The sequence below is a fragment of the Zalophus californianus genome, chromosome 7 (assembly GCF_009762305.2).
Source record: "Zalophus californianus isolate mZalCal1 chromosome 7, mZalCal1.pri.v2, whole genome shotgun sequence".
Lineage (NCBI taxonomy): Eukaryota > Metazoa > Chordata > Mammalia > Carnivora > Otariidae > Zalophus > Zalophus californianus.
Genome location: NC_045601.1, coordinates 34,392,847 through 34,418,383, shown reverse-complemented (window position 1 = coordinate 34,418,383; position 25,537 = coordinate 34,392,847). Strand labels below are relative to the sequence as shown.

At 38.8% G+C, this 25,537-nt stretch overlaps 1 protein-coding gene across 5 annotated transcripts in view; it reads right to left on the bottom strand.

Annotated features, from left to right (window-relative positions):
- Positions 1 to 1,971: 1,971 nt before the first annotated feature.
- Positions 1,972 to 25,537, bottom strand: part of ARHGAP18 (Rho GTPase activating protein 18) — a 188,689-nt gene continuing 165,123 nt past the window's right edge. For 4 of the 5 annotated variants that reach the window (XM_027601476.1, XM_027601474.1, XM_027601475.1 and 1 more), the window contains exons 11-15: positions 21,977 to 22,183; positions 21,021 to 21,161; positions 8,689 to 8,813; positions 4,959 to 5,020; positions 1,972 to 3,744 (exon numbers count right to left, since the gene is read on the bottom strand). In XM_027601476.1, the coding sequence (XP_027457277.1) occupies positions 3,653 to 3,744; positions 4,959 to 5,020; positions 8,689 to 8,813; positions 21,021 to 21,161; positions 21,977 to 22,183 (627 nt within the window). In that variant the 3' untranslated portion in view covers positions 1,972 to 3,652. The remainder of the gene's footprint in view (positions 3,745 to 4,958; positions 5,021 to 8,688; positions 8,814 to 21,020; positions 21,162 to 21,976; positions 22,184 to 25,537) is intronic. The other variant, XM_027601478.1, reaches the window with a different exon arrangement.

Genomic DNA, 25,537 nt, shown 5'->3' with positions numbered 1-25,537 from the left:
CAATGGCGCCCTGTTTCACTCTCAAAAATGTCTTAAACAATGAATTATAGTTGTCCTAGTGTAAGGCCATGATCTCATCCCCCATCCCTACCCCAGCGTTACCTCTCTGATCTCATCCGTTAGTCTTCCCTGCTTCACTCTGCTCCAGCCCTGCTGGTACCCTTACTGACCTTTGGTAAGCCAGGCACACTACTGCTTGCGGGTCTTTGTTCCAATTATTCCCTCTGTCTGGAATGCTCTTCTCCCAGATAGACACATGGCAATTTTCTCACTTTCTTCAAGCCTTTGTTACTGGATGTTCAGTGAGCTGCTGTTTCCTCCTACAGTGAACCTATCCGTCCACCCTTCATCCTACTTACCCTGTTCATCTCTTTTCTGTGTCTACTGCACTTATATCCTTCCAACATATTAAGTAATTCTTATTACTTCATTTTTACTTATTATTTTGTTCACTCATTTATCTCAAGGGTAGAACATGCCTGGCACATATATGTAAATGCCCAGTAAATGTTTGTTGAGTGAAGAAACCACATACACACTAAAGACATATGTCATTATGCCTCCTGAGACATTCTTCTTACTTTCTTGGTTCAGTCTTTCCTCTTGTCCCGATCCTTCTGCTTGAGATAGACATTGTCAGAATGTCTCATCTTGGTTCCAAAAAAAAAAAAAAAAAAAAAACCCTCACCTCTCTCCCTCCTCACTCAACAGTTTAAGAATAAAAGCAGACTAGGGCGCCTGGGTGGCTCAGTCGGTTAAGCGACTGCCTTCGGCTCAGGTCATGATCCTGGAGTCCCAGGATCGAGTCCCGCATCGGGCTCCCTGCTTGGCGGGGAGTCTGCTTCTCCCTCTGACCCAACCCCCTCTCATGCTCTCTCTCTCTCTCTCTCTCATTCTCTCAAATAAATAAAATTTAAAAAATAAAAGCAGACTAATAAATGGAACACAGAAACTCTGAAATTAATTATTATTTACAATTTTCCAAAAACAGTGATTAAAGTGAGAGATCCATGGTGTTCTTACCTAACTGCCTTGTAAATGCCTGGCACTGAGTCTCAACCACTTACCTATGAACTCAGGTTCACTTTTTTTAAAACTTCCCAGTTCAGGTGCAAAGGAATCCCTGACCAATACTGCCACCTACTGATCAAGAGGATGAGAAATCAGTACAATGAGGGAGAAAATGAAAGCCAGTTTAATAAAAATTAGGAAAAGAAAATCATGAAAAACTCCATGAAGTCAGTAAAATAAACTGCTTTTCCCAAAGAGTACTAGCAAGTTTACACTGAATTCTACAGCAGCAGTAAGCAAAGACTGTAAATAGTTACAATAACCCACTTCAGAAAAGAGGAAACATCTCTGAAATACTAACAGGTCAACCAGTCTTCTATAAAAACCAGCTCTTCAACTTTTCAACAGCAACTCTCGTTAAGAATTAAGATGTTTGAGACTCATACCAAATATATTTGTTGTTTTTATTGTCCCTCACATACAAAAACTAATCTACAAGATTTAAAGTTCACTAAGAAAAAAAAATTATAGAAAAAAACACATTTGGGTTATTTCTAGGCCACTTATATTTGAGGCTGTACACTACTAAGTTTCTCCTCTTTAGAAGTGTAGAGAGACATCTTTCTTGATAATGTAAAAGCAATACTGTTCAATATCAAGGAATATGGGTCATGAGTTCTAAGGCCTTGAAATGCAATGGCATCTTTGTATTTACTTACCAAGATCTGGCATTCTTTTCATTATCAAAAGCCTCTTGTATCCCCACCCTGCCCCCCAACACACATACCAGGGGAAGAATAAATGTGGTAAAAAGTTAGCTGACGTATGCTTTAGGAAGCCTCTTATCTAAATTATATTCACTCCTTTTTTTGAAGTTGTGCACCCCTAAAATGTATTAAGCACTTAATTTCGAGTTTATATCATTAATTGCTTTCATTAACTTATACTATTAATGAAACATTTTGGGTAATTAATATATATTGTCAAGATCAAAAACAGACTACAATGTGTTTTTGAAAAATCCTAAAGAACACAAGTTTGCATAAGGAAAAAACGAAGGAGGGAAACAGTTTTATATCTTCCACCCGTCTTCCCAATTTAAACATTATACAGGAGTAACAGGAAAAATAAAAGAAGTAGCTTTTAACAAAAAACAAAAATACCGACAAAATTATAGTACGTTCATAAACACAGAGGTTTAAAAGTAATAATTCCAAGAGAAGATAATTTAGAAAAACGCATTTAATTACAAAAATTTTTTAAATAAAAAAAGCAATGGCACAAATCACCACAATGTTATTTAAGTGATCATACACACAGGCTGCTCTTATAATTACATGCTAAAAATGTATGACTGTCCTCATTAATAGCATTTTCCCTCTTAACTGGAGTGACATCAAGAGCTTCTGAGAATGTGTAATTTTCCCTAAAACACTACTAAAAGTATCAAAAACACAGGGTGTGCAACATTTACATCACCTTTTATTTACTACACTCTAAACTCATAAAATATTGAACATTTCTCACTTCGTTCCACTTATTTACAGTTCAGAGGCTCAGCTCTTGTCACAATATGGTTTATGCATTAAACTCCCTGGGAATAGTACTTTCCACAGCATTTTAATAAATTTCTGATTATTTAAAGTACACAAACAAAAACTTGTTCATATGACTATGTCATACCCAGAAAAAAAATAATGCTTCCTGCAGCCTTCTTTAGGAGTTAAAAAAAAATCCCTCTTTCAGTAGAATATATTCTTAGCCGTTACTGGATTATACTATCATGCATATTTGTACTAATATGACAATAGGTAAAGCCAGCTAAGACTTTATCATAAATTTCACTTAGGAGGATATAGCATAGGTGAAGGGATTTGGCTTTCACTCTCTTGTTACCCATAATCCAGTTATTCCACGTAGATATATTGTATTTATTCTTAGTCTAGAAGTATTTAAAAGTTCAGTAATAATTGGCAGTTTCTGACAGTTTTATTTGCTTGATAGCAGATACGGTTCTGCGCACATGTGTCAGATGAGCCGAAAACAATGCAAATCACTTCATGTGATACAGCAGAAAGAAGTGGGATGTTATTGTCTGAACAAATGATGCAAAAGGAGTAATATTTACATTCGACGGTGACATGAATACTGTTGAATTCAGTCTATTTTAAGATGCATTGTCTTCACGACTTGCCAAATACCTGGTATTTGTGATCTTTTTGGTTAAAAAGCAAACCTAGTTGGGGGAAGGCAGACATGAGGAGGAGAAAAAGGAGAGGAAGCACGTATTACCATGTATATGATTTTAGGAGAAAAAAGAGAAGGAAGAGAGTATGTTTTCACATTTAAAAAAAAAAAAAACTGCCACATCCGGGCACCTTTCACAGAGCATCATGGCCGCCAAGCTAATTAACCCTTTTTCCTGTGACTCCAGAGATGTTTGTCTGCTCATCGTATTATTAATAATGAACATAATTCTGGCAGCAGCACAAATCTCTAACTTTTTAAGGCTTCAAAGTGTCACTATTCAATAGTTGGGTACATCTGAACAATAGAAGAGTCCTGCCGTTTCTTTTATTTGCACGCTTGCCCCAGCAAGTAGTCTCAGGAGGTCCTTGTGGTTTTCTGCAGCTTCAGTCTCCTATGACGCCTTTGATTTTATGACCCACTCGGCATTGGGGTTGAGCTGATACAAGTCCTTCATGTAAGTGTCATCATCAAGGCAGCGTTCTCCTACCAAAGAGACACTGGATCAGTTGAATACAGTGCAGAGGCTGGGATGCAATTTTAAACTTATTCCTCATGGTTTAACTCTGAAATCTTAGACTTCAAAATCTCTCTCATCCTTTCCCATCTCCCATGACATTGTAAGACTTGGCCAAAATACTGAAAAAAGTCAATTTAGTAGACTTTCTCTAACGGAAAGGGTTTCAAATTAATTTAGGAAGTTGAAAATACTTTGTGTGAAGGGCTCTGCAATGGCTCATTAAAAGCTTATTCACCTTTATTAAGAGTGGCAACAGTCTTGGGTCTACCTAAGTAAGAAAATACTTCATTCCCAATATCTAAGAGTAAAAATGCAAGATCAAATATATATAAATATTTAAATAAACCTTGCTAATAGAGTTAATATTTCCAGGCTTCTAACAGAGTTGCAGTTTATTCAAATTTTAAGAGCAAGCCTTCATATTCCCATGTTAAAGTTTCAGTATCTACTAACACTTTTGTGTCCTAGGAAAAAATTACACAAAACTTAAAATCTTAAAATATTTTCAATTATTACTTTGAATTAAACACTATTTCATTTATTTGTTAACAATTTCACCTGTACCATTTTCAAGGGTCAAAATAAAGAGAAAAAGTTTACTTTAAATTTTAATACAGATGAGTACAACCCACTGATAACTGAAAATGGGCACGGTCAAAATCAATCCATTCATTCTATTTTTCCTTCCTAAGTTACCAATGTATTCGAATGTGTGTATATCTGTGTTTGTCTTTGTGTGTGTGCGTGCATTATTTAGAAGGCAATCAACAATGGCAAAAATAACTTCTGCTTTCACTAAAAATATCTAGCACTGAGCCATATTAAAAATGTAATCCTGGCCTTAAATAAGCTCAGCTACTTCCTTTATTAAGAATGTGATGTAAGCATATAAAAAAGAAAGAAGTTTTGAAAAAGTTCATTACCATTCTAGAAGTTGCTACTATTTTAAGGGAATGTGCCTTTGCTGAGGTTTGCCTTTGCAGATGGGCATTTGTATGGAGGAGCTCAAATAGAGCCTGAAGAGAAAAGTCAGACCACTGAACAAATTCACAAAATTCATCAACTATCTAAAGCATGCTATATTTAACTTCTGATTTTTTTCTCCTCAAAGATATAAATAATAACCATTGGCAATGTCAAATCAGCATATGTAACACAGAGAGAAACAAAACGTGCTTACCAATATTTCCTCCAATTTCATACAAAAAAACTTCCCCTTTCTTAAGAGTCTGGGCAATCCCACTATTAGGGACAAAACAAACTGATTAGTTGTATCATCAAACAGCTTGCAAGTAAATCACTTTAATGTGCTTGGGGAATTCTGGCTTGTATGGGAAATTCATAACTTAGACACACTGTAATTATCTAACGTTTGTATTTTCCCATCTGTTAAGTGTGCCAAATAGGTAATAAAAATGTCACACCTGTAAATTAAAATAAACAAATGGACTCATACATCTTAAGGCAAAATAATAAATCAGCATCTAAATTTATAAAATTAAAAAGAAAAGTAACATAACTTTTAGCTACCAATAAAATTATTAATTTGATCAACTACTTTGCATAGGGGCCAGAAAGGTCCTCCTAAAACTATAAAAAGAAATTTTTCCACCTCAGTTTTCACACTGCATTTATTCAATAAGTATTTATCATGTGTTTGCTGTGCTGACAACTCTCACAGTATGCAAGATGAATGTATAGGACATGGTTCATAACACTTCCTGTGTTGGCCATTCAAATACAGGGGTTACATATACTCAAAGTAGAAGCAAATAGTCATTATGAAGGCTTCACAAGTAGGAGATGCATTTACAGAGTTATGCTCTTCAAAGAATAAACTCTTCCAGAACATTAGGTTCGAATAATAAAAATTGGCAAAATTCAGTGGTTTTCAAAACTCTGTATACAAATTACCTGAGAAACCTGCTAAAAATTCAGACCCAGAGCTCTAGAAACTGATTTTGTATGTCTAGATCAAGCCAAAGAATCTGTTTTGCAAATGCTCTCTAGCGGACTGTGATGCACGGAAGGGTTTGTGAACCACTTCTGTAAGGCCCCAAAGACACACTCCCTGGAATTGTAAAGGGAAAAGCAGATCTGACTTTTATTCAAACCATTATGAAAAATATGGCTCAGTAGAAGCTTTCCTAACCAACCATCCCATGACTCATTTGGGTTATCCAACTCTTAACTACTCTGCTGTATGGAACATGGTAGACACTTGGGGCTTTATACGCCCCCACACTTAAGATCCACCTGCTGAGTTGTATCCTAACCAAGAGACAGCTCACTTTGTTCCAAACCAGTGTATGCTTGTTTTTAAAATAATTATTTTTATTTATCTTATAGCACAATAAACTATGAGTATAAAAAGAGTCATTATTTCTATGAAAACCAAGCTGAATGTTTTGGGAGACTTGATAAGGGGGGAAAAAACCCCAGTTAGATATTGCTCTCAGATTGTTTCTCCAGTATCTGTGTTCTTGCTCTACTTAAAAAAACAAAACAAAACAAAAACAAAAAAACCTCAACTGGATTTCCTGGGAAATACAAGCTTTGCGTAATGCTAATCAAAAATCCATAATTAAAGAAAAGGCAACAGCCTTTATCAAGACTGATAAGTAAATGTGAAATTTATTGTATATTCACTTTATGTCATTCATGTGTTCTTGTCTTTGGTGGAGAAAGTAGGGGAGGGAAAGGATGGGGGAGGGAGGGTTTCCAACTGCCCCTACACTGGTGGAATGCAAGTGGGAGAAGAGGAGAATGTGGTGGAAGAGAACATATATATCAACACTTAACTGAGAATTTCACTTATATGGCCCAAACAGATAGTGCTATGTGCTTCACGGTCATTTTCCTAGTTCATTATCACAAGGCTATAATGCAGGTCTTGTTATGGTCTACTCTTACAAATAAAAAAACTTGAGACTTAAAGAGACTATAAATCTAGCTTGAAAAGAAGCAGGAAAAGCTGGCATTTGGATCTAGATCATCTGCCTTCAGCATCCCCAAGCATAAAGAAAGGAACTGAGGAATGGTTGGGACGGGGTGGGGGGGTAAGCAATGGACAGAGAAGTTTACCAGATGTCCCTCTGCATGGAGCAAGATGGGGAGAAGGGAGGAGGCAGAGAAACAGGCCCCACACTCCAGGGGGCAGCAAATGCTTATTTAATAAAAGCACCCCAAGCAGAAAATCCAAATATGCAGAGGACAATTGTCACAAATCTGGTGCTTTCTAGAACAATCATGCTATCCCCTAAATATTAAAGTCACAGTTGACTTCATAATCACCTCTTCCATCATCTGCAAGGACAGCAACAAAAGTACAGACTCAACTGAGCACTTGGGTCCTTAAAGTAAATGCTGTGTGAATTAACTGTATCTAAGCTGAAAGAGCTGCTTATGTATCTGAAGTCTGGCCAGATGATCTTCAGGTAACCACTCTGGGAAAAGATGGGCAGTCCTCCCTGGTGAGCAGAACGGTAAGAGTTGGCATCTACTAGGTCACAGCCGGGGGCAGAGAGGAAGCAGAGACACCCTTTGGGGAGCAAAGACACCTAACTGCTCCAGGGCTTAATCCCCTAAAATTCCATCTCCTCTGAGACTCTGCACCAATGGACCCAGATCCGTGATGGTTGCTAGATCCTGGCTTGTAAGGAGGGTGTTTTAAAGGGCAACCTTTGGAGATGGAAACCACACATTTAGAATTTAGCACCACCGCCTATGAAATGTGTGACCTTGCAAAGTCTCGGTTTTCTTATCAGTAAAACAGGAGTAATATTAGTGCTTACTTCAGCGTACAGTTGATAGGGGACTTGGTGCTGGCCTACTGAAAGCACAGATATGACCAAGAAGCCTCTCTTCTATTTCCCCACCATCTGTTACTGCTCAGGCTCATCTCTTCTCCCACTTTATAAAACCTGAGGGAAGATACTTTAAAATACATCTTTATACCCTTTCTGACATCTAGCAGGGGGCCTTAAACAGAGCAGAGGCATATTAAATACTCGTGCTACTGTATTAACACTGAGAGATTGTGGCAGAAAACCTCACTGATGCCCTTGGATGTTAGAATGCAGAGATGACATCCTACGGAAGACTAAGAGAATTCATAAGCTAAGACGCCAGGGCCCCGGATTTCCCCTTGAAAAAAAATTTTTCAATGAGGTGGAAATCATTAAAATAACTTTAGCTAAAAAACAAGAATTAGAAGGATAAAAACTGAAAACCCAACACACTTGTTAAACCTCTAAAATTTAAGAAAAGATAGTGTAAGATGTCTCAGAAAGCGTATGCTCTAATACCATCAGAGGGAGGCCAACAGCTTCCAGAGAACTCCTCCTCCTACCCCATCAGCACCAGAACAGAGGAGAAGGCTTGGTTGTCCCTAACGGGGATGGTGTGCTCTGTGTCCAGGGGACTTCAAAGCTCCAGGGACTGGCTGTCCTCTCTCAATTCTTCAGACCTTGCTTTTCAAATTTAAGCATTTCTCTTTATTCATTTTATTTCATAGAAAAAGTTGTACTTTTTGTTTCTTTGTTTTAATCCCACTGTATCTTATTTAGTGATTTTCCTAACAGCCCCCACACAGTAATTCACCCCCAATCCGCATATTCTGGAAAGAATATCAAGTGCTCTCATTGTGCCAAGCCCTTTGCAGGCACAGTGAAGGCAAGCTCCGACATCCTGCTCGCCACAGGCTCAACTTGCCCATAAACGACCTCACAGGAACGCAGCCCATTCCAACCGTCTAATTACTAAGTCTGCTCTTCTTTTCTGCTGGGAAGACAAAATTCTGAAGGACTTCCCATCACCCCTCATTGTGTGTGTTTTTTAAAGGGGGAAGGAGAGAGAGCGCGCGCGTGTGAATTATACCATGCAACGATTAAAACAAAACAGGCCTCTACCTTTCTTGGCTGAGAAACCTGGCAAGCACATCACTGGCTTTTAGTTCTTCAGTGAGCTGTATTGCCATGGAAACTTTGGAAAGATGGGGAGCTTGCACTCGAATCACTCCCTGAGGAACGTCGGCCTGCAAAGCAATGAGGACACTGGAGCCAAGCTGGTGGCAGCCGCGGCTCAGAACCCTGTACAGTGCGTTATACGGGAAGTGTGCTCAATTACCACGCGGTCTACTCCACTACGTAAAACCCTTAACTACTGTATAATGTAATTTGCTAAATTACCTCAAACCTCAAATATCCTCTTAATGGTGAGAGGGGAAATTTCTAATGCCTATGCAGTAATGCTTAATTATTTTTAAAGATGTAAAGAATGACAGCAATAACCATTACTGCCATATTAAGTGCTGATTTCTGAGGATTATCTACCAGAGAGTGCTTCTTCATGTAGCAATTTATGAAATTGAATAAGAAGTTACTTTGTGTGCGATTGCAATGTATGCAATTTAAAAATCTGCCTGTGCATGGACCAAATTTCACAGAAATTTTTGTTCCTGAGCGTCTTTATAAAAAAAGGAAACATACTTTTCTATACATCTGCATTGCATCTGCTTCTCACTTGGCTATGAAGCTGATACTGTGACCACACGCTTTGAACTTCAGATGACCAATTCTAAATCCTTTGCCTATAGATGTTAAGAACTGTTGATATAGCTGGTGAGATGTCAGTGAAAGATTTTAAGGACTATAATATCAAAATATCAGCTATGACATTCAAAATATTAGGCTTAATTAATTCCTAATCATTCACCACAATAAATAGTAATTTATTATTTACAACGATATGTCACGAACAGACCTTAGGACAAACAGCATGCACAAATTATGTTTAAAGCTAATGCTTTAACTATTACAAAACCCTGTTTCATTAAACTGAAATTTACTAAGCATTGACTGAGTACCAAGCATCGTGCTAGGTCTACTTACCTAGGAGATAAGACACAAGTCTTTTAGTACACAATATTTTTTGTGCTCACAATATCGTTTTTCATCCGTGCTTTTATCCCCCACCCCAACATAAAGCACGAATATACCATAAATGGAATTAATGTGATTTCTTTCAAAGTTCAGTAAAAATAACATGGCTTTAGAATCAGGCCACATCAAGATGTAGGTGCCTCCAAAAGATTTATACTTGCTTCTCAGTAACCTGTGAAATGTAGTGTGAAAATAACAAAGAAGTGATACTCATAGAAGGCCATACAAGGAAGTGTGGGATTGTGTAAGACCATGGCTTTGCTCCCCAAAGGGCTGCAAGCACCTGTTACACCTGGGGAAACATGGCAGAGGGCCTCACACCAACGTGTGAGACTCTGCTGCCCTCACCTGAGCACTCAGTGAAGGGCCAGGGAGCACTCCCTCCAGCCAAAGACAGACAATGCATCCAGGCTGCCCACTCGCCATCCTGCTGGAAGAGGGACCGTGTTCCTAGTGTCCTTCAACTTCTCTTCCTGGGGGTAATGTGCTCAATCCCATCCCTGAAGGACATCTCAATCCCAACCCATTCCCAGACCCCTCAACGCTTGCTTCCCTCCCACCCAGCCTGGCCCCTGGGCTTAGTTTGTTGACTTTCAATTTCTGGGGCATATATTTTGGTCCGATAACTTAATCTAGTCTCTCACCTCTGCCTCTCCCCTAGGATGCAAATCTAAGTTACCTTTTTAGTGGATTCTGTGACAATTTATTTTCATTTGTAACATTGGAAAATGAGCTGCTTCATATGATGGATGGGGCATTTTGTATGGCAGTGTGCCCTTTCTTTCTTTCACAGCAGGTATTAAATCAATGGTGTATTTTCTAACTCAGAGATTATGCTACATGCCCTGTTCCCCTGGGTTTCATCACTAGCCTATATCCCACTCTGGTCATTCTATCTGCTGGCCCGGCCTCACCTGTCTCCTCATAGGAGGTGGAAAACAATAAGCTGGCAGACAACACGAATGTTGGAGTAAAATTGCAACAGCAACAGTTGCAGCACAGAGCCTGTGTACGCAAAACCCGAATCCACCTTGTCCCCTCAATTAAGAAACAATTATTGGTCCATGAGAGACCATGGACTCTGAAAAACAAACTGAGGGTTCTAGAGGGGAGGGGGTGGGGGATGGGCTAGCCTGGTGATGGGTATTAAAGAGGGCACGTTCTGCGTGGAGCACTGGGTGTTATGCACAAACAATGAATCATGGAACACTACATCAAAAACTAACGATGTGATGTATGGTGATTAACATAACAATAAAAATTTTTTTAAAAAAAAGAAACAATTATTGGTATTGTGGCTTCTCTTGGTCTATTATGATTATATTATGGAGGGCCCCAAATGGCAGGCTGGGGTTTGCAGACACCCAAATACTTTATGCTCATTTAAGAAAGTTAGGAAATCTGCTCAAGTCATAGTGCCAGATATCCTCACATGCAGGTTTTCTTGAGCAAAAAATAATAGTGACAAAAACTGTCCCCATAATTACATCTTATCCAACCCTAAAATATCAAAAAGGCAGGCAAATCTATGCTGACATTTATGGTGAAGTAAGATGATGATAATTAAGTTTTTACATATAGGTCCACAAGAAATGAGTTACAAAAGCAAAATGGTCCAGAAAAATAATACACTGCCAGAGAGCTCAGGGATATGATAACCTTTCTCTGCTCCCTACCTTTTCCACCACTATTCCTGTGGTATATCCTATTGTTTGGATTAAAAAGGCCAACCAAAATTTGCTACAAACACCCAAGCTTTCCTATCTTTATGTATGTTCTACTTCTCTTCTGTAATATCTTCTATTAACATTTCAAGGCCCAACTCAAATACATCAAACTCCATAGAACCTTCCATGATCCACAATCAAAAAGAATCTCTTCCTTCCATTGAAACTCTTTTATGATGGGATTCTAATATATGACACCTGCATTCTAGTTACACACCACATAGCTGAGTCACAGCTGGAGTCAGCTAGCAAATATTTATTGATTAGATGAATCACTCAAAAATATTTCCAAGAATGCTATGCTAACATTTTAGTTTTTTCTCTAGAATAAAATAACATATGCCAACATGTATTTCCTAAAGAGCAAAAAGGCCATCTTAGGAACTTTTTCTAAAAGAACAAGTTGCCGGACGCCTGGGTGGCTCAGATGGTTAAGCGTCTGCCTTCAGCTCAGGTCATGATCCCAGGGTCCTGGGATCGAGTCCCGCGTCGGGCTCCCTGCTCCTTGGGAGCCTGCTTCTCCCTCTGCCTCTCTCTCTCTCTCTCTCTCTCTGTCATGAATAAATAAAAATAAAATCTTAAAAAATAAAAAAAGAAAAGAAACAAGTTGCCTCCATTTGTGGCATGGTATTTCCTCTACTACTGAGAGAAGAGAGGACAGAAGGAATTAAAGGTGTTACGAGAAATACTTCAGTCACTTACTCCTGCAGGGAGTCATAGCATTTGCATGTACCTGCTTGAGGATGCAGCCACTCGTCCCACAAGACCCCTCAGGAACAACGGAAGGCCTCTAAAACTGTGGCCATGGTCTACACCTTCTACCTGAGTTCGGAGATCGTGCTTTCGAGAGTACAACCACGCTTCTTTATAAAACACCGCACTGAGGTCAGTGTAAGTGTTGCGGGTTACACCCAAGTGCAGCCCACATGACACAGGAATCCAGAGTCTCTCTTCCAGAGTTTGGAAAGAGGAGGTTCAGGGACTAGCTTCTGAGGACACTCAAGAGTTCTCATGTGTATGTGAAATGTCAGGTAATCACCATGTTATGGCTCTTGCCAGCAGATGGGGAGCGGCATGGGGTCAGGTTCCTTCTGGCTATGAAACTACACTTTCTCACGTCCTCCCCTTAGGGAGCAGGTGAAGCTAGGCCAGGTCTGGATCAGCTTTAGCCCCTTCCCGAACTACTAACTATACTATTTTGACTCCTTTTGTAGAGATCTGGGGTATCAGTGCCTGTGGAACCCTTTTCTCTGGACCAACAATGGCACACAGCACTTTCCTGGGTTGACCGGCCACACTCCCTGACAACTCAGGAGACTGTTCTAGCAGGGAGGGTGTGGGTGCGTATATGTGTGTGTATGTGGGTCTGCATGAGTGTATAGGACAGGAACAATTCTGAAGTGTTCATTTCTGTAGTAATACATCCCATCCAAATTCTCACAATAATACATACATAGAAGAGTCTGATTCACTTTGGATCTGCCATGCCCTTCACTGTTGGAGAAGAAATGTGTCCAACTGGTAGATATAATGATTAAAGATGGAGAGTTTAGAAGTTGTTTCTGGAAACTTTTTCCGCATATCTTGACAAGGGTGGCCAAATGATATTTGCTAAAGACGATAAACAATAAATAATGCCAAAGCTCTAGTTTAAATGGTCTATGACAACTACTATTAAGCTCCAGAATCATGCTGTATCAAATACTCAAGCTATTAAGTACACTAATTACAATGAGCTGCCAAGCTTTGAATAGACACAACATGCCTGATCATTAAGCCAGTCTGTTCTTAACTTGGGCCATAGTAATGACTGAATCTGTGAACAGTATCATCTTTGTAACCTTCCTATTTCATATTTTTTTTTTGTCTTAACAGCTGTGACTCTGTCTCTTATTTTTTTTTTTTATGTATTTATTTTTGGTGTGCTGGTGAGCTCAAGTTATGTGATGTACAGCAAGACTGGAGAAGAGCAGAATTTCACTAACACACCATCAAAATTTAGTCACAAAGGATTTTACAACTTACAAAATAATAGTTTCTTATGCATACGAAAACTTACAATGGAGAAAATAATCTCATATGGTCCTCACATGTTTTATATACTGAACTAAAGTATATTTTTAAAAACAAGACTTTATTTATTATTCATTATTTGGTTAAATAGAAAATTTTAGTATTTCTTCAAAACATGTAGATAAACACCACATTGCTCATATTTTTGCATTCTAGATTAGAAATTCAATGTCAGACCTTTAAAAGAGATATTAATTTCTTCTTTTATTCATTAAAAGCTAAGTTAAATGTAAAGCTGACATTTTTAATGCTACAGAAAAATCTTTTATCTTCAAAAGGGCCAACTGGAAATACAATTTCCCTAAGAAAAAGAATATAACACATATTTTAGGAAATTAAACAAGGACATTTTAGCAAGGTATCTTTAACAAAAATGGCATCACCTTAGTCTGATTGGAAGTGGAAATATCAGAGGCATTCTCTGCTATCTTGAACTGCCTAAGTCCTGATTATAATCAGCTCTTTATCATCCAAATGCTTAAACTTTTATCCAGCTCAGATTCAAAGACTTTTAAAGAAGAACCTGAAATAACTTCTATAGTAATATGCATTTAATTTACAATGAAATTAAGTTCTGATATTTTTCTCTTTTAATTGGTATTTTTTATGCACTATAAAAAAAGTCACAGAACATCTTAAAAAGAAACAAGATTTTGTGCTTGATACTATAATTTGATTTTCCATGTGAGTCCCCAAGTAGATCCAGACACTGTTTCCAGACCTAAAGCAGATGCTTTAAACAATACCTGCAATGATGCTCTGGGTCAGAGTTGTTAAATGAAACCAGAGATGGAATTTAAACAGAGTTGTGACCAAAGACATGCAGCCCTGGCTATAAACAACCCAGAACCTACACCGCACTGCTGCCAACTCTGGGATTCTTCTGGAGAAGAATGGCAGAAAGTGGTAGCAATAGATTTCTTTTCTATGCACAAAGCCCTAAATGTTAAAATGTTACAAGATCATCTTGGCCTCTTAGCAAGTTATGTAAGTTCTCTAAAAATTGAGTTCCTCAACTGTAAATTAAGGGTGTGATATGAGATCATCCTGAGTTAAACCACAGAGGGAACACAGGGAACACGCCCTCTACAAATGAGGGAAGATTGGAAGAGCTTGGCTTATTTCACAAAATCTCTTTCTCGTAAAGGTGCACTTTCTCATAAAGGTACACCCAAACGGGTACAATCAGTTGAGCTTCCAGCTCTTGGTTTTGGCTCAGGTCGTGATCTTGATCTCATGGTGGTGAGATCAAGCCCTACGTCCTGTTCTGCACTGGGCATGGAATCTGCTTGGGATTCTCTCTCCCTCTCCCTCTGCCCCTCCTGCTCATGCACTCTCTCTCTCTCTCAAATAAATAAATGAATCTTAAAAAACAAATGTACAGCTTCCCTTTACTTTGAAAGGTGAGTCAGAATGATGGTAGAAAAATCATACCGATCAAAGTCCACAATGGACTTGAAACGGACATGATTCAGCAATTCATAACCAGACACTCATCAAAGCTACCCTTGACCCTTATTAGGCAGAGATGTGATTTGAGGTAATTATGGGTGAAATGATGGGAAGTCTGTGATTTTCTTAAAAATACTGAAAGGATGGGCACCTGGGTGGCTCAGTCATTAAGCATCTGCCTTCGGCTCAGGTCATGATCCCAGGGTCCTGGGATCGAGCCCCACAACGGGCTCCCTGCTTGGCGGGAAGCCTGCTTCTCCCTCTTCCACTCCCCCTGCTTGTGTTCCCTCTCTTGCTGTGTCTCTCTCTGTTAATTAAATAAATAAAATCTTAAAAAAAAAAAATACTGAAAGGAAACAAGGTGTGGGAGACAGGATAGAACAAGATTAGAAAAATAGGTTTGATCATTGGTGAGGAGTTTATGGGGTTCATATACTACTCTGTTTTCATGTATAGGTAAGAAAAATTCCATAATACAATTAAATACATGTTTACACACACATACATACCAAATGGGGGGAAAAATCATACTTACAGTTTTTACACAATATACATACCAAGCTCCAGCTCTGAGAGATTCTGACTCTGGGTCCAGGGAGTGGCCCAGTCATATTTTATAAAAAATACAACTATAGGAGCGCCTGGGTGGCTCAGTCATTAAGCGTCTGCCTTCGGCTCAGGTCATGATCCCGGGGTTCTGGGATCGAGCCCCGCATCGGGCTCCCTGCTCTACAGGAAGACGGCTTCTCCCTCTCCCACTCGCTCTGCTTGTGTTCCCTCTCTCGCTGTGTCTCTCTCTGTCAAATAAATAAAATCTTAAAAAAAAAACTACTACTACAGATAACCCTATTGCATACTTTGGATGAGATAGCATTAATCTGGTCTTACCTCTCATTTTATAGAGGCAAGTAAGGCCCAGAGAGATAAAATGATTTGTCATTAAGGGCTCACTGATGGCAGAGCTAGAACTATATCCTCAAGCCACACGACTTCCGATGTGTGTGGTGGGGTGTGTGTGTGTGTGTGTGTGTGTGTGTGTGTGTGTAATATCAATCCCAACCACAAGTTGAAGGCTATCACAAAATGGTTATTTTTAATGGTCTACAATTTTGTTGTTTTCACCAAGTGTTTCCTCCCGCCGCAACTGAAGTGTCTTTAGAACTCAAGAAGTTCACATTTGTATCAAACAATTAATATGCTGTAGTCATTAAAAACATTTGTCTTATTAAGTAGATTGTGTCCCTTACAACCTGGTTCAAACTATTAATTTATCTAGTCAATCATGTTCAATAGCTTGAATCCTGATTATATATAGTTATCATTAATAGCATACAGAATGCTTTAAAAAATATTACCTTGATGAATTTTCACCATCTACAGTCTGTCTTTCCCTCTTCAATGCCTGCCAATCTGGCTCCTTCCATCAATAGTTACTGACAATGCTTTGGAGAAAGTCAGAAGTGGCCTTTCAAATGCAAAATTCACTGGACCTCTGTCCAGTGTTAACCTTACTCAAGCTCCCTCTAGCATGGGGCACCACTAACCAAGCTCATTTACCAACCTCGCCTCCCTCCCTGGGCTTCTAAGATGCTATAATCTTTCACTTCCTCTGACTTCCTATTATTTTTGGCCTCTTTTACCAGCTCCTCTCCCAAGGCCCACAACCAAAATATTGGTGTCTTTGGCTTCAAGGGAAATCTCTATGCAAGTCCCAAAAGCACACCTCCAGCTCTGGCTGCCTTCTGAGCTTCAGGCCCATGTAGCCAAAGTACTTTCACACAAGCCAGTCAACTACAAATGTCAAAAACTGACTACCTCATCAAAGGCTGTTCCTTTTCCTTAATGGCTTCTCTCAATGATAAAATCACCCAAGGTAAAATCAGTGAGTCATTCTAGATTTCTCCTCATTCTACGTTCCTCATATCCAATTAGTTTCCACATCTTGTGGGTCCTCCTGGCTCGCATTTAACACTTCCCTCCATTCCCACTGCTGGGTCTTGGCATGGCCCAGGACTGTGTTAAAAGCTATCTATTAAACCCATATTAATAATGACAGTAATACATGTTCACTGTATTACTACACATTAGCCCAGGACCGGGGTACATATCCTTCTCAGTTTTTCTGTGCCCTATAAGGAAATAGAGGTTAAGAGTAAAGTGACCCAGATTTGGTTTCAAATTCCAGCCCCCCCCCTTCCTATCTAGATAACCTTCAGTAAGTTATTTAAGATTGCTGATCCTCACTTTCCTCATCTATAAAAAGTGAGACAATAATACCATATACTTCAATTAAACTCCTGTAAATATTAAATGAGATGATGTTTACAAAATGTTTAGCACCATGCCTGACCCCATGATAATTATTACCCTTGCAAATATGGCAATATTCACTAATTCGTAACTTTTCTTTAACATATTAGGAATATCTTCCAATGTCAATATATACACTTGGATTTTCATGATATTTCACTACATAAATACGCTGTTAACATATGTGCCCCACTGTATCCTTTTGGACTATTTCTAATTCTGGCCAGTATATAGAATATGGCAATGAACCTAAGGATAACTCTGCATGTTCATCTTATTACTCCCTTTGAAGGAGTTTCTGAATAAAACGAGCAAGGTTTTCAGGCCTTTACCGCATGTTAACTGCTCTCCAGAGGGATTCTACCAATTTATGTGCTCCCATCAGCAATGAAATTAGTTGGCATCTCCTCCTACGTAACCTCCTATTTTTCACTGCTGCAAACTTTCCTTCTTCTGACATCACAGCAATGATTTTAAAATGCAAATACAGGGATGCCTGGGTGGCTCGGTAGGTTAAGCGCCTGCCTTCGGCTCACATCATGATCCCAGGGTCCTGGGATTGAGTCCTGCATCAGGCTCCTTGCTCAGCAGGGAGCCTCCTTCTCCCTCTGCCTGCCACTCCCCCTGCTGCACCCTTGCTCGCTCTCCTTCTCTCTCTCTGACAAATAAATAAAAACCTTAAAAAAAATGCAAAAATAATCCTGTAACTCCTGGGGTCAAGACATTCCTCAGAATAGAAGCCTGGCTCCCCCTAGAGACCCAATCTGGTCTTCCTTCTGCCCCTGCTCCACCATGCACCTCAATGGCCCGTATGACCTAATTTTCCCACCAAATACCCTCAAACATCCCTACTTACTTTTCTACACAAATCTCACACTCAACACACCCTAACTGAAAACTGTGATCTTTTCTGTTGAAGGGGCAACTCCATCCTTCCAGTTTCTTGGGCCAAATCCCTTGGAGTCACTTTTTACTTCTTTCTCTTACAACTCGTATCATTTCAACTTGAAGGAATTCCAACAGTTCTAAGTTCAAAGTCACAGAATTGTCTTGCCTGACCACGTCGTCTTCAGGGCTAACATCCTGGTCTCTCACTTGGATTAAGACATGAACCTCTTCCTCTTATACGGTCTCCCCATCTATGCTGGCTCTCCTGCAGTCTATTCTCAACACAATAGTCTGAGGGAACATTTTAAAACATAGATCTTCAAACCTCTGCTCAAATCCTGCAATGACCCCACTGCACTCAGGATAAATTCAAATTCCTAAAGATGGCCTACGAGGCCCTATATAATCTATTGGTCCCATGGTCCCTGTGATCTCATCACATAACGCCATTCCCCTTGCCAGCTCCAATTGGGTCACAAGCACTCCTTGTTGGTCCTAAAATACCCCAAGCAAGTTTCTGCCAAAAGGCTTTTGACAGACTATTCCATCTGTGCTTCCTGAGAAATACATCCATCTTGGCTCTCTGTCCCTGCTTCACGTCTTCATACAAATAATACCTAGACTACCCAACTGAATATCGCAAGGGGCTCCCTCTCTCAATTCTCCTTTTCTGTGCTATTTTTATCATTTTTAGAGCACTAGCCACATACTAACATATTATGGAATTTACTTATTAATTTTTAGTTACAGAATTTAAGCTGCACAAGAACAGCAATATTCACCTATTTTGTTTAATAATGTCTCTCAGGTGCCTAAAACAGTGCCTGGAACATGAGAGCCATCCATTAAATAGTTGCTTGGGAAATGAATAAAATATCCCAGGCAGTTTTATGCTCCGTAATCTCATGCTACACATTCAAATGATTTGGGGGGGAAAGTAAGGAAACACAAACTAATAAGACAGAATGGGATTGGGCGGCCAATCACAAAGTAGATGACCCATGTTCCATCCAACAATGTCGCTGTTGTTCTGTAATTGTTTTCTGTGTATTGTTATTCTCCCTAATCAAATGACAGTACCTTGAACAAAATTCTGGCAAGTGACTAAAATTTTTCAACCAAAACGACAGGGCCAATGAACCACCATCATGGGTCATTATTACCTAGGGGCTACCACTCTGCCAGGAAGCTTCCTCTGCTAGTGAGACCTCTCTATTCAATCTGCTGCCTAAATAACACCTACATGTTCTTCACATCTCAGCTCTACTTCCCAGTGAAGTCTCTCTGATGCTCACTTCCTGTTTCGTAGCCCAGGGTACCCCAGGCTACAGGGCTTACTCCCTGAGTAATAGCTAATACATGATAAAATCCAGGTTTAAATCCCAAGACTTAAAATGACAATATGGCTTCTAACTAGTACAGAGATAATTCTCAGACCAACTCTCATCTAATCAGCCCAAAGTACAAACTAAAGAAATCCAAGTTAACACAAATTCTCTGTAAATAACAAAATCATGTCAACGTTTCATCTCCAAAACACAACCTTTAAATTATTTTGTCTAAGGTTTTATTATTTAAAAGGCACAGCATAAATGTTTCCTCAGATAGATAATGTACCTCAGAGAATCACATTATAAAAGACAGGGCTATAAAGTCACCTAAGTTAATATGAATAAGCAGAGCTACAAAGATAATATTCACATATTTATAATGGTTTTAGATGAAATAAACTGTTCTAAGTTAAACAAAAATGGTATGCCAAAAATCCTTTCTAACCCATGACAATATCAAACCCTTTCTCAAAAATATATAACACTAGCTACAATTCCCTTTTATTAAATTTTATGTTCTTAAAGATACTTAAAATGGACCAAAAACATTTCATGCCAAAAAATGTTATTTTGTAATGGTGAGAGCCATAATATAGAATATATATCATATATGTGTGTGTGTGTGTGTGTGTGTGTGTGTGTGTATTTTACAATTACTAGATCTGTAAGTAGGCCAAAGCCAAAAAACAAAAACCCCACAAGCTGATAATTGCATTTCCACATTATTCCACAAGATGTCAGCATGTAACTGAGTAACCTCAATGGTGGTGCTGGTTGGGGAGGGGGGGGTTGTCTCCACTGTAAAGAGAACAATAGAAACCCTTTCATTTCAGGATCTTAAGTTAGAGCTTTGCTAACTCCCTTCATAAATGTATTTTCACGTATATTTTATCATTTTAAACCGAATTCTTAATATATTCTTATAGCAGTTTGTAAATGCTGATATTTAGATGTTTCTTTTTTGAAATATTTTAATCTTCTTCATCCAACATAAATCTCACCAAATTCTTCTAGTGATCCAATGAAGAACCGTTTCTGTACCTACTGAAACCCAGGAAGGATCCTAAGCATAACCAACCACTGACCTATATGTTTATCTGAGTTAGTTATTTTTCCCCATTTTACAGGTGAGAAAATTTGAAGAAAAAAGATCAGTGGTTCACACAGGGACTCTTTGCTGCGTAGAGATTACACATTCAGTGGGCAACTGTAGTCTCCACGGAGTCTTTTGTGTGTGTGTGGGTGGGTGTGTGCTGAGACATTCTGGTCTTGTTATTTTCCTTTGTTCCCCATTAACAGCTCATATGCTGAGTCACCAACACCTGAGCAACTGTTAATACTGATCACTGGTAGGAGCACAGTTACCCTTATTGAGGCCTTTAACTTAATAATTAGTACCAGGGCCCAGGAAGTGTGTAGAAAGTCCTACTACTGCAGAAACATACGAAACTCTTTCACGTGCATGTGATAGTAAAAATACTGAAATCTGCATAAATACATATCTTCACGTTTTCCTTACATCGCTTGTACTCTTATCTTGCTTTTCGTATTTTTCTCTGTCAAAAGCCCTTTTCTTCAGCAATTTCTTCATGGCTTTTTTATCTTTTTTATGATTTTCAGTATTTTGCTTCCTCACTTGGTTGACAATAAACTTGGGAATCTACGGAGAAATAAAATTTAGTTTGGGGAGGAAAAAGAAGTGGCACCACTTTGAACTATGGAAATAATGATCTTTATGTTTTAAATGTGGAGGGAAGTAAAGGTTTTGTCCATTTCATAAGACTATACTATTTTACATGCACTATTCATTAAATATGCAAAAAATGCATCGTATTATTCATTCACCATGAGTATAGAGCATGCACATGAAGTAATTTACGTCCCATTGTGTAAGTGAGGTTCACAAAGAGGCTTGGTAAAGTTCAAGGACATAGTGGCCATCTTCTATGCCTTATATGCCAAGATTAGAGACTTCCTGGGGCGACTGGCATGGGGGGGCCACCACCTTTTGACAGGTGGTCCCTTTAGAAGCCACCTGTCAACAACCTAGCCTTTAGCTAACCTGCAGTCCCTTCTGATAACCAGCTAGCCTCACCTCAAACAACAAAGAAAAACTCACCAATCAATAAAAGCTGACGGGGATCTAGCAATAACCTAGGAAAAAGTGATCCTCAGAAATTACATTAGCAAAAATAAAATATTTTAGGACTTACCAAATTGAAACAATGAAATAATGCTGGTACTTTAAAAATTGAGATTTAATAAGTGGACATTAATTTTTTAATTTTAATTCCAGTGTAGTTAACTTACAGTGTTATATTAGTTTCAAGTGTATGGACATTATATATATATTTTTTAATTGCACTCGAAATCACCTCTACTGGTTCACTTTTTATAGAAAATCTAACCTTTCTAAAAAGACTTTAGAAGCTAGATATCACCACTCATTAACAGAGCTTAAAAATATATACTTACTGTCCACAGAAGTTGCTGATACTTAATCAATAAGTGCATGATATTAGCTGTCCCAGCTGCCATGACAAATTCTCGCTGTTCGCTGGACTTCAAACCCAACGTGTGACACATGAAGAGATTCGGGGCCATGACCATTGCTACATTCATGGTTGTCATCTTATTTTTCTCTCTATTGTCTATTACTCTTTGGAGAAATTCAAGCAGGGCCTGAAACAGAAATGACTCTGAGATTTGTGTTTTCATGAAGATAAGAGATTAAAGCACTGTCCCGTCTGGGATTTTTATTAGCTAAAAACAAATAAGTTGTGCATAATAACCACAGTCGGCTAGCTACCTTCAATGGGCCTTGCCATCAAAGTTTCTCCATTTGGTTAGCACCCTGAGGTGGTGCTTTGTTCTGTGAAGGGCTATGGGACAGGGGAATGAAGCAGACAGGACACACATCTGAACTAGGCAGTGGGGAGAGGAATGGAGAAGCATCAGACACAGAGCCTACCAGAGCCACGGAACACCGAAAAGCAGTTCCAAATATCCTACAAATATTCACTTGCCTCAGGAAGTGCTTCACTTTTATCTTTAGGAGTTTTTTTTTAAAAAATCCCCTTAGAAAGGCTCACTTAAGCTCAGTTTCATTTGCTTTAAGGTACTCAATAGCTGGCTGACAAGAATTCTAAAAAGAATGGAGATTGTCATGTGGAGGAAGAGGGGATGAAGAGAGACCAAGAGAAGAAAGTTTTTTAAAAACTGAATGAGCAAACAAAAAGGAACTTCTCACCAGAACAGGCTGGTTTATGCTCATTTTGTGATACCACCCAGTGCCCACCTCTATTGCCAACACTCCTGTGTCCTCTGAGCCTGCCCTCCGTAACAGCCACAGGTAACTTATATCACCTTCCTGACAGGACTTAAGGCTTTAAGTTCTTCTTTTGCCTTCTTCCTTGAATTAATTTTGGTCTAGAACACTAACGATACAAGCATTCGATGTTCTCTATGAGTGAGGCATTGTTTAAAGCACATCACAGATACCATCTCACTAAGCATTATTGGAGAGAGAGGCTGTACTTAGCCCCATTTTACAGATGAGGGAACAAGGTGTAAGAGAATTTAAGGAATGTACCAGAGATCACAGAGCTAGCAAATGGTGGAGAAGGTCTATCTGGCTTTTGTTTCTGAACTCTTAACTATAAAGAGAATCATGTTTTCATATTTAATTAAAATCCCGACCTGAAAGAGGTCAAATAAACTATACCGAAGTGGAAAAAGAAACTGTTCATCTCTCTCAAGATTTAGGGGGAAAAAATTCCTGTGTTAACAGGTGGATCTTAAATCAAGTTTAGCTGCTATATAGACTTCAAACATTTGAGACAAACTAAGGCACAGCCTCAGTATCTAACAATAAGATTTATGTATCTAATTTCTGGTACAGCTCTCAGAAAGTTAAACTGTAATCCAACCATAAGGTTATACAGTAACAATACCTTCTCAAATGAGGACAAAAGATTAACTAGTGAGGTTTGGGGAAAAAAATTTAATTTTGTTCCAGAGACCAGAATAATTATTCAGGGACCAGTGTATCTCTTTCTTTACAAAGCATAAATTATAGAGATTAGGTAATAAACCATTTTAATTGTGGGGCGCATATGCAATAAGATTATTCAAACCACTACTATAATATTAGAATGTGTGTGTTTCTGTGTATTTAGATAGGAAATTAATAAAAGTTAGCCTGGCCCTTGCTGAAAGCACTTCATCTTCAGACGTATTTTCTCTTTACCTGAAACAGAAGAATTGACCTTTAAAAAAAAAAAAAAAAAGTATCAGGGTGCCTAGGTGGCTCAGTCGGTTAAGTGTCCCACTCTTGATTTCAGCTCAGGGTCATAAGATTGAGCCCCATGTTGGGCTCCACGAGGGGCATGCAGCCTGCTTACTTAAGATTCTCTCTCTCCTCTCTCCCTGTGCCCCTCCCCCACCTCTAAAAAAAAAAGTATCTATCACTAGTCTGGTATTACATAAGTCTTACTGGACCCACTCCCTGAAAACCAGTTTGAGTCCCAGCACGGTTACTTATCTTAGGGTAAACTTTTGACATCTCTGCCCTTTAAAGTCTTCTTACTCGTAAAACAGAAATACTAATCTCCCAGCCTGCCAGGATTGAGCAAGACAATGTATACAGCTAAATTCCTAAAAAGAAATAAAAATAGATAAACACCAATAATTTTATTAACATGGATCCCTCACTGATATCTTAATACTGGTCTTCATTATTCCTCCAAGTCAAAAATAGTTACGCTCATGATCCAAATATACAATAATCCAAGGTCAAAAAAATCCCGGTCAAGCAGTTTGCCCAGACATCTGTCTCTTTAGGCTTAAAGTAGGACATGGTGCTAGTAGAACGCAGTGCCTCCTAACCCTTCGATGTGTTGTTATAATAGTCTACAAAGATTATACACGTGATCCTGGTCCTCCAAACAGCAAATGAAAGAGTGGCACTAGGCTCGTAAAAATTGGAGAAGTTTGCGTTAAGCTTCCTAAAATTACCTTCTGACAGAGTTTTCCTTCACTTTGAACTAAATGTAAATGGTTTATTTTCTTGTACATATGGCATTTGTTTCAATGTTTCTATTATTAGAAATCTTGTTTGAAACAGTCAAGGTTAGCTAATTAAGCTCTCAAATAAAGCTTAATTACTTAATTATTAAGTTGACTTTTTTTTTGCATTTCCCAATTTTTTATTCCAAAAAAGTATTTCCCTCTCGATTTATAAAACTGTACTCCCAGTAACCTTATATGCAAAAATTAAAGCTTTTCTAAAATTTTAGACAATATCTCTTCAAACAGAATTTTCAAAAGAGTGTGCCTGGGACTCTGAAGGCAAATTCCAAAACTGAGTTGTAGACCAGCCTTGCCCCAATACAAACCATACTGGAATAAGTGTTTACTCTCACAAATATTTGAACTCATTTGAATGCAGACATGTTTTAAGTAAATCTGTGCCATTCAATGCCTGCCTTATATTATATTGGTCATTCACAGAGCCATCACAGACAGGTTACCTCTATGTGAATAAGAAAAACATGGATTAAATTTCTCTTTCAGGGCTCTGTGTCAGGACATAGCTGACAGACTGGAAATCAGTCTCCACGCTGTCCTATTTCAGCCACAATCTGCCCTTACGCAGCAACCCTGGTCACACAATGTTTAAATGTAACCCTTTCTGTAGTTGGCCTCTGTCTCCAAAACAACACTTAATGCAGCCTTCTCAGCATGTAACAATCAGTGAAGCACAAGATTTTTTTTTTCCTGACTTAGTAAAGGGAATAACTCTTTGGAAGTTCTCCTGTAGAGATGCAGGGATTTTTCTCCAGTAATCCCCAGAAACTCTTTCATCCAGAAAAGTTGAGTATTAACACTCAATTCCATGGGCATGAAAGAACTACCACCTAGTTTCAGTTCACGGAGTCTTAATAAGGTACAGGAAAAACTTCCAAGGTTTAACAACTGGCTTTGTTTTCTTGACATGAAATTTCTTGGCATGATTTTTCATTTTAAACAGAAAAA